Source organism: Rattus norvegicus, chromosome 17, assembly GCF_036323735.1.
Source record: "Rattus norvegicus strain BN/NHsdMcwi chromosome 17, GRCr8, whole genome shotgun sequence".
Classification (NCBI taxonomy): domain Eukaryota; kingdom Metazoa; phylum Chordata; class Mammalia; order Rodentia; family Muridae; genus Rattus; species Rattus norvegicus.
In genome coordinates this window covers 41,832,565-41,849,411 of record NC_086035.1, presented here as the reverse complement: position 1 = coordinate 41,849,411, position 16,847 = coordinate 41,832,565, and the positions used below count along the sequence as shown (strand labels likewise).

Sequence of the window (16,847 nt, the reverse complement as noted above, 5' to 3'; positions counted from 1 at the left end):
CCATGTACACAAACATCTATATTTTCTCAGTGGGTGGCTTCTCCAATTGCACAGTGTGTAACGTTCATAGCTTTATTGCCATAACACTCCAATGGCAGAGAAGTCAGAGTAGTCACTAACAGATAGAGAGGCTCAAATGACAATTGAATGGGTCCTAGGATATGTATGAAAAATTCTGGCACAAGAATGTGTGCATCCCAGGATGAAGGTTCATAACTTCTTCAGATGTGGAAATGAATCATGTGTCCCCCAAATTTAGTGGGGCTTTTTAAGTAGACATACGAAGTCTAGGTGGATGCAGAAAACGAAGGATGCCTGCAAGTAGCAGCTTAAAGATCATGAGACTGGTTCTGAAGGGAGAGGTTGCAGCTGGGGCAGTCACTATTATTCAGGAACTGAACTTAACTGGAGAAAACACCTTAAGAAAGCAAACAGGAAAGCTAAGGGCAGAGTCCTCAGGCAGTTTCTGTGTGTTAGGTCCAGCTGTGTTCTAGAATGGAGCAAGTGTGTCCCCTCCAAGTCTTTGGCTGAGTCTTCTCTCTTCTGTGCTTCTGCATGCTGCAGGTCACTCACACTCTGTTAAGACATAGTCACCCATGGTTCCTCCTGGGAAGATAAGAGACCCAGGAAGGGACATCACTGGCCAGGCATCATCTTGTACTGTCCCTTCCCACCTCCTCCATCCCCAACCTTGCTATTCAAGGACTCCATTGGATTTCTGAAATGGTTACTCTTTGTGGGAGAATCTCTGGTGTACTGAGTAAAGGCTGCCTTTGTATTACCAGGTCTTGAGTACAGGCAGGACTTCAGTACTGTTATTCTAATGAAGCATCACCTGACTCAGTGTTTTGTAAACATCTCCATCATCTTCTGATTGGTTTAAGAAAAGCTGAACAGCCTATAGGGAAGCAGGAGCTTCCTGGGAGGGATAAGAATTCTGGGAAAGAGACTGAGGTTGGAGATTTGCCAGCCAGACACAAAGGAAGAAACAGGACCCTGTATGGTGGTAAGGTAATGAGCTATGTGGCAGTGGCAGGACAGGGCCAGATGGTCAGATTTACTTAAATGAGTAAGTTGAGAGTTTGCCAAGCTAAGGCCAAGATTTCGTAATTATTAAAAAAATCTCTGTGTTATGACTGGGGCTGCTGCCGGGTTGAGACAGTCTGGAGGTAAACCATTGGTATGGAGCTGTTTAGTAGCTAGCTACCTAATGGCTTTCCTTGTCACCTAACTCACTTCCTCACAACCCATTCACTAAACACAGACATTGTTCCCTTGCTTTTGTGACTTCGCCAGCTGCCCAATTACCAGAACATAATGTTCCACGGACCTATGTTGGCTCACTGCTTTCTCCCTTGTGTTTTATCCATGCTGCAGATACCCAGAGAGGGGGAAAGAGAATACATTGTGAGTGAGGGACAGAGGAAGTCAGGGACAACGCCCAATAATACACTATCCCACTCAGCATTGTTGTTGTTGTTGTTGTTGTGGGTTGTGGTGGTGGTGCTGGTGTGTGTGTGCTAAGACAGGGTCTCACAATGTAACCAACCGAGGCTGGCTTTTAACTCTTGGCAATCCTCTTGCTGACATTAGGGTCACAAACCACCATACCAGTTTTATATATCCTTTCTGGATGTAATTTGAGCATTTCATCCAGTGACACCCCACATTCTTCAGGGCTCTTCTTTAGCTGCCTCTACTTGTCCTGAATTCTATTCCACACTAGATTTAGGGTCTGGGACTTACCCAGTGACTTTCTTAACCTGAAATCCCCCTCTACCTTAAATAACACCTGCACAACAGTAGGGGCCTAGAAGGTGTTTCCTGAATTAGGAACTTCTTGTCTGGGAAAAACAAAACTAAGCAAAACACTCCCAGAGATGGGCTGGCACTTTCTGTAGGAACTGTGTGACCTGGAGGAAGATGCACCATGACACTTCCTCCATGTTCCCACTCACCTGAAACCTTCCTTTTCCTTAAGACTAGGATCAGAATTCCAACAAAGAAGATGGCACAAATGGTGATCCCACTTATGATTCCAATAATCATGTCCTGAGACCGTGAGGGCTCTAAAAACAACACGTGAAAATTCAAGTCCATGACTACCACATCCCATCCCAGAGCAGACTGCTCTCTCCCTGCAAAGGTGACCACCTCTACAGCCCTGTATGCCCGTCCTCACCCCAAGTGGCAGTGAGAGGCTGATCCAGGCCTGGGTGCTCCACTTGACAGCTGAACCTTGTCTCTTCTCCAGGGGCCACAGCCAAGGTCAGCCAGCCCTGATAGGTCCCATCCCCATTTGGCAGCACGTTCTCAGGGTTGACATCCTTGGCATCTAGGGGCTGGCTGTCCTTCAACCACCTCATAGTGATGTTCTGGGGGAAGAAATTCAGAGCCTGACACCTTAGAGAGGTCCCTGTAGAGGCCCAGTGGCGAGTCACTTTCACCAAAGTAGGCACTTGAAGGAAAAGAAGAAGTACATGAGGAGAGTTATTTTAAGCTGAGCAGGAGGACTGGAATTTTCACTTCTCTTTTTTGGTAGGAAAAAGAGCACACCCTCTCCAGAGAAACCGGCTGCCATAGATGCCATTTGGTATCCTGAAAATGGCTTCATGATGGCTTCAAGATGAAGCCACACACTAAGGAAGTGCCACATTGAAGAACAGCACTTCAATCTGTTCTGTTTAGCACTCTTTGCCCAGTCCTCTGGCCAGGCCACTGACATTCCCCTTTCTAACTTTGTAGTAGTTGTGTTACACACCTCAGTATAAATTGGAAATTCTGTCCCCAACAGTGGGCTTACACTTTGAAATCCAAGATTTGGGAAGACAAGGGTCTGTTTTGTGGCTAATCAGGCCTACATAGTGAGATCTACACCAACCTCAGCTACAGTGTGAGAGACTAAAGAAGAAAACAACAAACAGATAAACAACAACAAAACGAATGGCATTGACTAGATGTGGTTGTTTATGACTGTAATCCTGGAAAACTTGGAAAGCCGAATAGGGGGATTTCTAGGAGTTTGAGCCCAGGCTGAGTTTCATAACAAGTTAGTCAGTCTGGGCTACAGTGTGAGATTTTGTCTAAAGGGAAAGAAAAAGAAAGAAAGAAAGAAAGAAAGAAAGAAAGAAAGAAAGAAAGAAAGAAAGAAAGAAGAAAGAAAGAAGAAAGAAAGAAAGAAGAAAGAAAGAAGAAATGAAAGAAAGACGGATGAAGGAAAGAAGAAAGAAAAAGAGAGAGAAAGGAAGACAGAAAATTAGAAATGACTAAACTGGAAATCTTAGTATTCAGAAGTATTTTCTCTATACTTGGGAGTGGCTGAATCCTTCGCCTTGATACTTGGGATTTTACTCCCTGCCACTCTGCAGTTTGGGGCCTGAGCACAGTTCCGTGTACCTTGCTGTCCCAGAACCCCTCTCTGGAGCTCCAGGACCTGCTTCAGCTGCTGGGGGCAGTCCCTCTGCAGGTAGTCCCTGCTCTGTCTGGCACGGATCCTGTGCTCTTCCCACTCCATCTTGGTGGCCCAGGCCCTTGGCTCGGCTGCACTCCAGTTCAGTGTCTTGGGGCAGAATTCAAGGTGATCTTGCCCATCGTAGCCATATTTCCAGAAGCCACTGGTACTGTTGTCTTCATGCACCTCACATCCTAGGATCACCTGCAGGATGTGAGACTCAGGCACCACTCTCAACTTCGTGACTGGAAATGAAAATGTTGGTTTTTGTCTTTACCATCCCCAAGTATTGAATGTTCTCCCTCTTGGTTTCCCCCCACCCCAACCCCAGGATCTCACTTTAAGATATTACAGGATATTTGAACCTGTTTCTAGTTTGTGTGGCTGGGTCCTTAGCATTCTAATCCCTCTGTGTGACATATAAACACACCTTATTACTCACCTTTAATAGCAAACAGCGAAGGTAGAGTTAGTTTGTAGAAGGAAGCACCCATGTTTGAAAGGGATGTGTAATTGTGAGGCAGACAAAGTGACAGAATAGGATATACCCAACTGTCACAAGAAGAGAAAGGAAAAGGAAGAGACAGACAGTACAGGAACGAGAGAGTGCAGTGTAGGAATAGAGTTTGTGGAGAGCAGTGCAGTAGGGTGGAGAGGGAGACTAGAGCAGCACAGAGAGGGAGGAGGAGGCAGGTTTACCAGAGAGCTTTACAGAGACAGATTGAAGAGAGAACAAACTAGACACAGGTGAAGACAGTATAAGTAAGGAAATGAGAAGGAACAAGAAGATTGGAAAACATTGCCAGAGTTAGTGTGAGGTCAAGCACAGTAATGCAGAGGCTGAGAGAAAAGCCAGACTGAATAAGCAGCTGGGAGAGGAGTTTGGGCCAGAATGTCTGAGTTGAATAAACCAGCTAGAGTTCAGAAGGAGCTAGAAAAAGTGAGCTTATTGAGCAGCAAGTCTCAGAGGCCGAGAACATTCTAGTCCTAGATTGACTGTACAGAGGCTAGAAGCTTCCCTGAGTAGGCCTAGATTAGCACATGGAGGCAGAAAGCCTCCTAGACATCAACTACATCAGGAGAATAAAAGTTACTTTTTCAAAGCTATATTCCCAAGGTAGGAAAATAGTTCTATTCTCTTAGTACCTCAGGGAAGTGACTCCCCTCTCTACATACCCTTACTGTGGTTATAGTTGCCCATGATGGTCCAGAAGTCCACTATGAACATGTAATCCCACCCTTTCAGGCTCTGACTCAGCTGCAGCCACAGCTGGCTTGATGTCTGCCCCAAGATCCATGGGGCCCTGGGCTCAGCACGGCGACTCTCGTGATTGTAGGATACAAAGAGCTGGTCATCCACATAACCCAGAGCCTCAAAGAAAGGCAGCCCGAGGTCTGGCTTTGAGGCACCCATGAAGAGATATCGTAGAGAATGTGAACCTGGGGAAGTCAGCAAGCATTCAGAATGGACAGCCAGCAGACAGCAGGATCACGATGCAGAAGTTCCACAGCCCTGGGTTACCTCCTACTACTAGTGCATCCTCCCTGTGGAGTGACACAGTTCTTCTCTTCCCTGCACAGCCCTGGCTGTTCTGGCCTCTTGCTCTTATTCTGCTCACTTTGATGCTCTCTACTTGAGTGGATAGGTCACCCCCACCCCAACTTCCCCTGACCTAGACTCTGGAAGATCTTTGGGTTTCCCTAGCTATGCGGGCTGAGCTAGGAGTTGCTGCTGAATCCATTAAGATCAAAATCCTAAGGAGTTGGAGGTACTGGGTTTTCTCCACTTCCGTCTCTGAACATTTTCAAGTACAGATGTTGTCTAAAAAATGCCGGTGAGTGTCCTGAGATATAACTCAGGACAATCTGTCAGCAAACAGAGGGCTTCCAGGAAAGGGAACTGACAGCAACTCTCAGCATGGGCATTTTCCCATCACTTTCCCTCAATTCTGGAACAAGGTTGCCTTAGCTTAGAATTGCACCTGGCATGGGGTCAGCGCTTCACAAAAGTTTGTTGCCATAGAGTGGTGGCTCACAGTTCTGACCCTAATACTCTGGAGACTGAGGCAGGAGGATTATCTCAGCTTTGAGTTCGTCCTTATATGCATAGGTGAGTTCCAGGCCAGTCTGAACTACATAGGGAGACACCCCATGCCATGGTTTCTGGAAGGGAAAAAAAAAGGTCAGACTTAAGTTTATGTTCTTTGCAACCTGAGGAAAGATGTAAGCTAGTTAACTGGCAGTAACTGCTGTTTCCCAGTGCATAGTCAAAGAGGATCACAGATCTGAGCATTATTAAAGTGTATTAAGCAGCACTTTGGCATCCTTTAGAAAAGGCTTGCTAAATCCTTTTTAATGTGCAAATCAGCAAAGCCCTTCTGAACAAGGTCCTACAGAACAATGATCTACCCTAGGGGGTCACATATCAGATACCCTGCATATCAAATATTTACATTATGATTCAAAACAGCAAAATTTCACTTATAAAATAGCAACAAAATTTTATGATTGGGATCACCACAACCTGAGAAACTGTATTAAAGGGTTGCAATATTAGGAAGGTCAAGGAACACTGGGCAAGAACCAGGTGCTCAGAAGGTGACTCTGTCAGAAGGTACTATCCTCTTACCCACAGTGCTTAGCCTGCCTTCTGTGTCTCCTCAGACTTTTTCCTGCTGGACTCTCCTTTCTTTTTTTTTTTTTTATTATCTTGAGTATTTCTTATATACATTTCAAGTGTTATTCCCTTTCCCGGTTTCCGGACAGACATCACCCTCCCCCCTCCCCTTCCTTGTGGGTGTTCCCCTCCCAAACCTCCCCCCATTGCCACCCTCCCCGCATAGTCTAGTTCACTGGGGGTTCAGTCTTAGCAGGACCCAGGGCTTCCCCTTCCACTGGTGCTCTTACTAGGATATTCATTGCTACCTATGGGGACAGAGTCCAGGGTCAGTCCATGTATAGTCTTTAGGTAGTGGCTTAGTCCCTGGAAGCTCTGGTTGCTTGACATTGTTGTACTTTTGGGGTCTCGAGCACCTTCAAGCTCTTCCAGTTCTTTCTCTGATTCCTTCAATGGGGGACCTATTCTCAGTTCAGTGGTTTGCTGCTGGCATTCGCCTCTGTATTTGCTGTATTCTGGCTGTGTCTCTCAGGAGCGATCTACATCCGGCTCCTGTCGGTCTGCACTTCTTTGCTTCATCCATCTTGCCTAATTGGGTGGCTGTATATGTATGGGCCACCTGTGGGGCAGGCTCTGAATGGGTGTTCCTTCAGTCTCTGTTTTAATCTTTGCCTCTCCCTTCCCTGCCAAGGGTATTCTTTTTCCTCATTTAAAGAAGGAGTGAAGCATTCACATTTTGATCATCCGTCTTGAGTTTCCTTTGTTCTAGGGATCTAGGGTAATTCAAGCATTTGGGCTAATAGCCACTTATCAATGTGGACTCTCCTTTCTTAACATATCTTATTCTCTTCCAAGGATGAAGGCACAAAGATATAATTGTCCCAAACCTGAAGTTCCCTTGGATTACAGGAATACCATCAAAGCCTCAGGGCAGGACCGACCCTGTTTTCCCCACTCCATCACACCAGAGCAATTATCTATGAGGTCTAGGTAGCACATAGGAGCAGAACAAATTGTTACATTGTGCCCTAACAACAAACAGGTGAACAATTTATGGACTGGGATGCAGGATCCAGGAGCTATCTAGAGGAATCCTTTGCTTTCTGTTTAAATCTAAATGTCATGGCAGGACCCTGAAGATGGACTCTTGCTGGGTCACTTGATCTTGCCAGTATGGCTAGACCGAATAGAACTGTTTCGTTATTACTGGACTTCTTATTTGGAACTGTTACCAACCACAAGGGCCGCTAGAGTCCTGGCCTTCTGCCCTAAAATCTTTGGTTACAATATTACATCCATTTGAAATAAAAATGACGTTTCGAGATGAAAGAACAAATGCCAAGAATGCGGAAAGGTCCAAGACCCCCACCCAGCGCTCCCTTTGCTTTATCTAAAAACAAAGCAAACACACACACACACACACACACACACACACACACACACACACACACACACACACACACACAAGTGACACAGTGGGGTTCGACCCAGCGCAAGGAAAACATCCTTTCCCAGAACCGACTTTGGTCACCCTTTGGTGAGAAATTTCAGATCCCAGGTCCGTTAGGGAGGTAGGATAACACAGTCCACAATAAAAACACTGAAACAGAGATTGGAGACCGAGACCCCAGGCTCAGGTAAGCCAACGTGGCTCCTCACATGGCTGCCTAGTGACACCCTGACAGAGCAGGGGCAGAGGTGCCCCAGGCAGATAGCTGTGTGGCAGGTGTTCCTGCTCAGGGTCTGCGTGCAGAGAGCTGGAAGGGAGATCGGGAGATCGTAGAGGGATTCTGAAGGGAGAAACTCCAGGAGCATAGGAAGCTACTTTCGGTTTTGCGTCCCACACCCCCACCTTTTCCTCCCGCACTCACCGGGCCGCAGCGCCTGCGGGGCCACGGACCACAGCAGCAACAACAGCAGCAGCAATAGCAGCCGCACAGGGAGCCCAGCTGATCGGTCCATGCCTCCAGCTGGGTCCACCGGTTTTCACTAGGACCTGGAAACGTGGAGGATCCAAGAAGTCACCCTGTAGCCATTGCTGAGGCTTCAAACCTCTCATACAAAACTTCCTGGCAAGCTGGATCCCTTTCCGGGACATTGGGGAAAAGAAACAAGTACCAGTGGCTCAAGTCTGTGTCCCCAGCACTCATAGGCGGGGGAGGGGGGGGCAAAGATTGCTGTGTGTTCAAGTCCATCTTGTGCTACAGAGTAAATTACAGGATGGCTTGGGCTACAGAGTGAGACTGATTAAAAACAAACAAACAAACAAACAAACAAACAAACAAACAAACAAATAAATGAACGAACGAACCCTAAGATTAAAAAGAACAAGAGAGTATCCAGAACTTGAAATCTGTATCCTGAAGCCAAGAATGCTTGCTTATGTCACAGTCAGTGACCCAGGTGACCCACCCTCCAGTCCCCATCTCTTAAATCACTGTAGATATTGTTGATTGTGAAAACTTATCACAACTTGAGACCTAAATATTCAACATTTCCACACTTATCCAAATTATGACTTAGGCATTTCAATCATGTTAACATTTTTAATGTATATTTAGAGTCTTTTAACTATGTAACAAATTTAGTAAGTGGTACCTTTCTAGAAATGTCACTTGGCAATTTGAGAAGAAAAACAAATTAGGAAATGTAGGGCTCTTAACTGCATGTGATTAGTTCAAATATGGTAGAGAGAATGGGTACTTCGGGTTTGGTTATGTTTTTCTTCTTTTCTTTTTTTTTGTAATGTAATTAATGCATCTAATACGTAAAAATCAGCAGGTTTTCATATATTCAATGAAGTTAGTAGCCATTACCAATCAATCTGAGAATATTTGCCTTTTTTTTTTTTAACCTCACTGGATTTTAGCCATTTGCCTCTCAAAGTAATACATCGTCCCCGCCCCACCCCCAACCTGAATGATCACTAATTCATGTTTTCTTTGATTCTGACATGCCCTGAAAGTAGCATGCATACTGCCTGTAGCTGTTGTTTGTTTGACTGTGTTTGCGTGAGGGGGGGGGCTTCTGTTGTTTACTATTATGTCATTATATATCCTTGTCCTGACTGATCATATTCTCGACTCTACACTTTCTCCCCTCTTCAGCTTGTGCACTTGTGAGATTCTCCCAGTTTCTACTTTGGTGAGTAACATTTTTATGAACATTGGAGTACATTTAATGTTGTCTTATGATCTCATTGCTCCCACATATACAGCCCTGAGATGGCATAGTAGTCATTAAGCCTTTTAATGAACCGCTAGACTGTTTTCCAGTAACTGTAGGCTTCACTTCACCTTCCCATTAGCAGAGTATGTGAGTTCTGATTTTCTACATCCTTCACTGCCCATCTTTATAACTTTAGCCAACCCACCGCATAGGAAACGGCACCACAGGGTTTGCTTTCATTTCCTTGATAACCAGTGATATAAAACATCATTTAAATTATTGCCACTTTGGAAATCTTTGGAGAAATGTCCTTTCAGATTCTTGCCCATTTGGGAGGGGGGGCTTTGGGGGTTAAGTTATTTGTCACCTGTGTCATCAAAAGGGGTCTCTCAATATTATTTGTAACAGTGAGTTTTGTGAGACTACTAGTCATCAGTATGTGTCACTGTGTCCTGTGAAATCACTTACTAGCTTTTCTGAATTTTGAATAAGGTAAGGATTTACATCCTCTGTGACGCTGTCATGGATATCTCTCTAGCTGCTGTAAATGTTTGTGCATCTTGCTTGCTAAATTCTTACAGTGCCTTCTTCTCATTTGCCACTCCAGCTTAGTACATCAAGAACTTGAACAAGTGCTGAGACGTTATGTTAGCAACAGACGCATACCCCATGGTGAAAATATCTGTTGCCAGCTATCTCTTCAAATCCTATGAGAAATAACCACCTCAGGTCCTGTTAATATGCGAACCCATTTCCATCTATGATGGTTTGTATTTGCTTGGCCCAGAGAGTGGCCCTATTAGGAGCTGTGGCCTTGTTGGGAAGGTGTGTCTCTGTGGGCGTGGGCTTAAGACCTTCACCTTAGCTGCCTGGAAGTGAATCTTCCACTAGCAGCCTTCTGATGAAGATGTAGAACTCTCACCTCCTCCTGCACCATGCCTGCCTAGATGTTGGCATGTTCCTGACTTGAGGATACCTGAACCTCTGAACCTGTAAGCCAGCCCCAATTAAATGTTGTGCTTATAAGACTTGCCTTGGTCATGGTGTCTGTTCATAGCAGTAAAACCCTAACTAAGACCGATGGCATGATGAACGAAGCTAGATAACAGATATTCACACACATTTGACTTCTCCTCAGTATGTGAGTATGTCCCCAACCTCTCTCACAGGTAGATGTATTTACATGTCCTTTCTCCACGGTTATACATCTACCTATACATCTGCACTTATATGTATGTACTATATATGTATGTACTAAACCATCCACCCGACAAACATGCACCTGTATCTCACCTCCACTGGAGGGAAGTAGGGAAGTGAGGCATAGTTACAGAAACCAACCTGCTGCATAATCTGAAATGTCAAAAACACAAACCATATTGTTAAATAGGGATGAATAAAAGATTTTTAAAATCACACAGACACACACACACACACACACACACACACACACACACACACACACGCGCGCGCGCGCGTCTATGTTTTTGTGTGGAGTTATATATGTGGGCACACCTGTGGAAATCAAAGGATAACTTGCAGAACTTGGTTCTTTTCTTCCAGTATGTGTGTCCCAGAGATCGAACTCAGGTTGATTTATCAGTAATTACCTTTACTTGCCGAGTGATTTCACCAGCCAGGGATGAAGTTTGTAACATCGTAATTAGTACTTCTGTTCAGTGAAATATACCATGGATAAAGTTTTATAGCTAACAAAATATCAGAGACATAATAAACTGAAACATACAAAATGATTAGTAACTAGAATGTAAAAAGTATTTCTGTACACGAAGAAGGTTCAGGCAGAAACTCAAAGGCAGACTTGGATGAAAGAAATGATCATAAAATGGACATATTAGAAAGCCCAAGACATATGTTAATCAAAGAAATGTAAAGTGATATTTCATTTCACATTATCATGTTGGAAAGTTGAGTAATGCCTAGTATTGGGGAAGATAAAGACCTAGGGATCCTTATGCATTAATGAAGTGTAGGTGGCAGATTCCACTCCATTTCTTAGCTGTAACCATGAAGCTCAACAGAAGGTGTGAGCCAGTGGCTTTCTGCACTGAGATAATGCTGTTTTATAGCAATGCAAGTCAGTAAATGCAGTGAAGAAGAAACCTCAGTGGAGGTGACAAAATGTACCAACGATGCATTAAGGAATAAAAACACAGATTTTTTCCCCCTATTGAATTACCTTGGCTAGGAATGAGCCCACATTTGAATTTTCCACTTGTCTCCCTATCTGTTCCATCTGTCTGTAGTCAATGGTTATTGGACCAGGGTCCAGCCTCAACACAGGATTGGAGTTCTCAACTGGAAGCAGGGATATCTGTAAGTCACAAACTGACAGGCAATTTAAGGCTTAAAGTTACTCTCTTTGCTCTCTCTCTCTCTCTCTCTCTCTCTCTCTCTCTCTCTCTCTCTCTCTTGTGCACTCTGCTTTCTTCCATTGAGCTTTTCATTCTCGAACTCCCACACTCATGCACATCTCTGTTCATTACCCTTTCATTCTCACACACACTCTACATACACACCTCACACATATCTCACACACACCACATGCACTCTCCTTTTACTCACACACACAATCGTCAACCACACCTCAAGTTCTCTATTCACTCTTCACATTCTCTCTCCAGTCTTCACATGTTCTTCTCATGCTCTCTCTTTCGCTCCCTCATGTGCTCTCTCATTCACTCTCTAGCTTTGCTCTTGCCCCAGTCTTTTATTGATAATCCAAAAGCAGGTAGAAAAAAGACATTGTATAATCATTGCCAAATCAAATTAAAAAAATAACCACATCCCACAAAGAATTAAGAATTACAATTTTTCCTCAAAGTTTCAAGCTTTCCCTATTCCCAGGCCTGTGGTAATAATAATAATAATAATAATAATAATAATAATAATAATAATAATAATTGCAAACTTATAATTAATTAAACTTTAACTTTTCTACTAATCCAAAAGCAGGTAGAAAAAAGACATTGTATAATCATTGCTAAATCAAATTAAAAAAATAACCACATCCCACAAAGAATTAAGAATTACAATTTTTCCTCAAAGTTTCAAGCTTTCCCTATTCCCAGGTCTGTGGTAATAATAATAATAATAATAATAATAATAATAATAATAATAATAATTGCAAACTTATAATTATTTAAACTTTAACTTTTCACTTATTATACTTCAGAGCTCAAAGCTCCGAGGTCAGCTACTTGAATTTTCCTGTGAAGTTCTAATGATAAGTGACATAGGCAAAGCTGCCAGGTAGTAGCCAGAAAGAATCAAGTGAACCCTTAACTCAGTAATTCTGCTAGCTTTCTGTTCCTTGCACACAATGACTCTTGTAAGAGTCCCAGTATTTTGACTTATCCAGCAACCACTCTCAAATGCTATGTGAAACTTATTTCCTAACTTTAATAACTTTTTCCATTCTTAAGGTCCCAATATTGGCTCTAATTCATTTTCTAATAATTTCTTTAAAGTTTCTTTGCAAGTCAAGCATTAATCTGGAACTAATATTATGCAGTTATTACATTGTTTCCAAGATGAGAACACACAGCATGCACCTGGGCCCTTAGGGCTGTGCTGTACTGTGCCCCTATGCCTCATTTTCCAATTATTTAAGAATCATTACATCAAGGAACATCTAGTTTCACAGAATTCACCAGAGCAGAAGGAGAAAGAAGTAGGGAAGTCAGATATAATAGAATAATTATGCACACCAAGGCCAACTGAAAGGCAGTCATGCACAAATGAAATCTATACATCCGTTGTCCAGGGCTAAGGTTAGGAGAAATGGGATCAACCTGTTTTTACAAAGAGCTGCTGTGGGCTACTGAGATGTCTCCATCCTGGCCTACTGCAGGCAACCTCTTATTTCAGATGGTGGGTCCCCTGGAGGGATGTATCTCTGGCTCCTCAGGGTCCCAGAGGCCACCCTTCTTTACAAGGAGCTGCCACAGACTTCTGAGATGTCTCCATCCAGGCCTACTGCTGTCAGTCCCTGTCATCGTATGTTGTCCCCAGCAGACTATCTGTTGTTAGTTATGTGCGTCAGATCTTTACCAGGTACCTATCTGTCGTTCTCTCTCTCTCTCTCTCTCTCTCTCTCTCTCTCTCTCTCTCTCTCTCTGTGTGTGTGTGTGTGTGTGTGTGAGAGAGAGAGAGAGAGAGAGAGAGAGAGAGAGAGAGAGAGAGAGATCTGTGCCTATGACAAGCAAGGAACTTTCCTCTGTATTTATTGGAGTGTACAGAAAATGGTACTTGAGATAAGTGAGGGATTCTTTTCAGAGATCTTTAAAAGAAGTTTCCAAAAGTTACTTTCCTGACAGCGACTCAAACTAACACTGAAAACCACAAAGGTGTTATAAACCTATATTCATATGTTATTTTCAATTCTTATGAGATATTTGTTTTAATGTTTCTGTCAAACTGCTCGCTGCTTTCAGTAAAGGATAACACACACACACACACACAATCACACAATTTTGAAAAGGAACATATAATTTAAGGTTAATCTACATATTTGGCTTAGGTTGCAAAAGCTGATTACATGGGACATGAAGGTATATTAAGGTTAGTCCCGTTGTTCTCTTAAAGGTAGTGTAAATAAAATAAATACCGTAGGGCAGGACGCTAAGTACATAGGTTCACCCTCTTCGAACATAAAGGGAATTTTCGTAAAATGTTTCACTACAGCAATGTATTAAATGACCATATTTATTGGAAAAGCAGTAAGACATGACTTCAGTAAATGGAGGACGTATTCAAGTGAAAAATTATGTGCTTTTATGTATTGTGTCACTCAATAAAAAATCTATGGAATTCATTGAACCTTTTCCTGGAAGGGTAGATGAAGAATGGCAGAGGGAGATAAGGGGAACGTGCTGATAAACTGAACATACACACATGACCATTCACTGATAGCATACTTGCAGGCATTGGTGGGTGGCTCTGGAAGATCAAAACCATTTTACAATCCACTTGCTGAACACAGTAAATGCCTAGGGTGTGCTTTTACTCCTTAAAGGATATTGGAGCCAGAATCAGGAGAGAGAGAGAGAGAGAGAGAGAGAGAGAGAGAGAGAGAGAGAGAGAATATGAATGCAAACGCTGTACTCTTTTCTATCATGATGATACAATGTTGTGAAAGGCTCTCTTACCTCCCAAGAGACTGGAACTGTACAGCCAGACTTAATAATATACCATGAGATTGGTAGCCTAACAGTGCTTAACCTTCCTTTACAAGAATAATGTAACAAACAGCCTTACTTGCCTTGGCTTTCCCATGCAGTCAACTTTTACAATCTAAGCTAATGCATAGCTGCAATCTTAAATTATGTACTCTCCCATAGCCCTGACCCAAGAATAATGTGTTGAGGGGTATTCACCAGAGAAGACTGCTTGGACATGCCTTTAAGTCAATTGAAAGTCTTTTTCAGCCAGCGGACCACTACATCAGGTGCTTGGGATCCCGGTTTAGTACTGAGCTACTTTTTCACTGAGATTTTGAACACACAAAAAGAGAAACATGTTGTGGGTTGATATACTTCAGCTAACAAGAACAGTACACTGGAGCAGAACTACAGAAGCCAAAAGAACAAGGTTATAGAACATTTAGGAACTTTCCAAGAACTATGGGCTTTGGTGGATTTGGTCTTTGTTTTCATTTTGGCTGGGGGTACTGCCTACAGCTTCAGTGGCCCATTATGGAGGCACTTATGCTAAGGTCTGGGCTTCTGTTACATAATGTGCATGTATTACAATAGTTATTTGCAGGAAATAGCAAATAGGCTGGCTCAAAGTGGTCTTACAATATGAATATGCAACATAAAATGCTGAACAAAGCACACAGATATTGCTTAATAATCAATGACCTTTGCCATACTGTTCGCAACTGATTCAGTGGGGAACCATTTGGAGCTAGTGTATCTGTTAAAGATTTCTTCTATAAGGTATCCCATTCCCTTCTCATGTGATACTTTCTGTGCTGGTCAATAAAAACAAGAACGAAGCCCCTAGCTAGAGAAAAAGACACAGAGCAAGACAGAGGGACAGATTCACAAGACAACCTTCAGGAAGGCAGAGAATCAGACTCCCTCAAGAGACTGGTAGGACAAAAGCCACAGGGAGCACGATGTAGAGAATTCCAATCTGGGCTTGCTCTTGGTTAAACGACACCAAGTGACAGTGCTTTGATTTCTTTACTTAATATGACACCAATACATTACCGGTGACACGGAGTTTGTCATACAGTCCTAAGTGATTACATTAAGTTTCTCAGGAAATAAAACCATGCCTGCTGCATACAGCTCTGAAGGGTTCCATAAAGACTCTGGACTGCAATATACATTGTTTAGGGTTTATCAGGAACACACTTTGATATATTTCCACATTCACTAGTATTGTTGCTTTCTGGGACTTTCCTCCCATTTCTCTGCAAAATTGTATATCTTAGAGTCACCTGGTCATTTAACTTTAGCACATGCAACTCCAACACCACATAGAAGGTAAGGAAACCAGCCTTCACTAGGACACCAGGTATCCCTACCTGGTTTTCCCTTAAGGATGACCACATTTGTTCCATCCCCAATGAGTTACTCCCTCTGTGGTTCTGGGAAAGGCCTTCCTTCCTTGCCTATCATAAAAACAAGGGAAGAATCACAGGTTTCTGTGCCATAGGATACCATACTCCAAGAAGTCTGATTGTGACACTGTGTGAGGCAGGTATGTTTGGGAACAGATTCTTATAGGAATGTACTCCTAAAGCGTCCATCCCTTTATTTCAGCTAAAATTTCCTTCTGCCAGCTGATCATGCTGTGGTAATTTGAATGAGAAAATTTTCTTCATAGGCTCGGGTATTTGAACATTTGGTCTTCTGTCGATGGTACTATTTGGGGAGCTGATATAGCCATGCTGGAGTGTCCTGGCCCGTGGGAACATCAATGGAGACCCTGGAGAGGGGAGTGGGATGGATAGGACAAGAGGCACGAGAAATGGAGAGAAGACAGTATTCTGATCAAGTCTCACTTAATCAAGCAAAAAGCACTTGCTTATAATCAGAAAAAAATCACACAACACAAACTGGTAGTCAGGGTAACGATAAACATATGTCACATCAGAAATCAATGGCATAAGTTTTGATTTCCCAGAAACTCCTTACCTACAATAAGTTTCAATATCCTGAAATCTCTCACTAACAATAGAGTGAAACTTGTTCTGTGTAGAAGCAAGCTAGCAGAAAGTCTCCAGTATTCTTGGCTAGTGTTAACCCCCATGTATGCTACTTGGAAACAAGAGCCCATGAAGTGAAAATACCTAGCTCAGGCAAAGAAAGGCATAAGCAGGCCGGGTGGCCCCGGACACTGGAGGAAGTACATCATTGAGGGTGGGTGTGGAGAGTTTGTAACCTCAAGCAGCTTCCAATTATCTCACTTCAAAATTGAAATAGAGGTCATCACGTAGCCACACAGGGAGAGGGAGGCTGTCTTAAACCAGGAACTTATCGCTTACTGGAACCAGATTAACCGACCAGAGTAGTCAAGGAACTCTGGAAGGAGTTAAGACAAGCATCAGTGACAAATAAGAATAGATGCCCTGGT

At 43.2% G+C, this 16,847-nt stretch overlaps 2 protein-coding genes across 5 annotated transcripts in view; both read right to left on the bottom strand.

Annotated features, from left to right (window-relative positions):
* H4cl1 (histone H4C like 1) overlaps positions 1–16,847 on the bottom strand; it is a 63,790-nt gene that overhangs the window by 10,978 nt on the left and 35,965 nt on the right. The gene's annotated exons all lie outside the window — the stretch shown is intronic.
* On the bottom strand, positions 53–8,110 carry Hfe (homeostatic iron regulator). Of its 4 annotated transcripts, XM_063276285.1 has the most exons (7): positions 7,940–8,075; positions 5,434–5,614; positions 4,628–4,891; positions 3,397–3,696; positions 2,183–2,458; positions 1,959–2,069; positions 53–606 (listed from the first exon to the last, which is right to left on the bottom strand). In XM_063276285.1, exons 2-7 carry the CDS (start codon positions 5,438–5,440, stop codon positions 566–568), a joined length of 999 nt encoding a protein of 332 aa, XP_063132355.1. In that variant the 5' UTR covers positions 5,441–5,614; positions 7,940–8,075; the 3' UTR covers positions 53–565. The 4 variants fall into 4 exon arrangements, with proteins under 4 accessions (XP_063132355.1, NP_445753.1, NP_001166905.1 ...); NM_053301.4 differs by lacking the exon at positions 5,434–5,614 and having other exon boundaries at positions 59–606; positions 7,940–8,110; NM_001173434.1 differs by lacking the exons at positions 4,628–4,891; positions 5,434–5,614 and having other exon boundaries at positions 59–606; positions 7,940–8,110.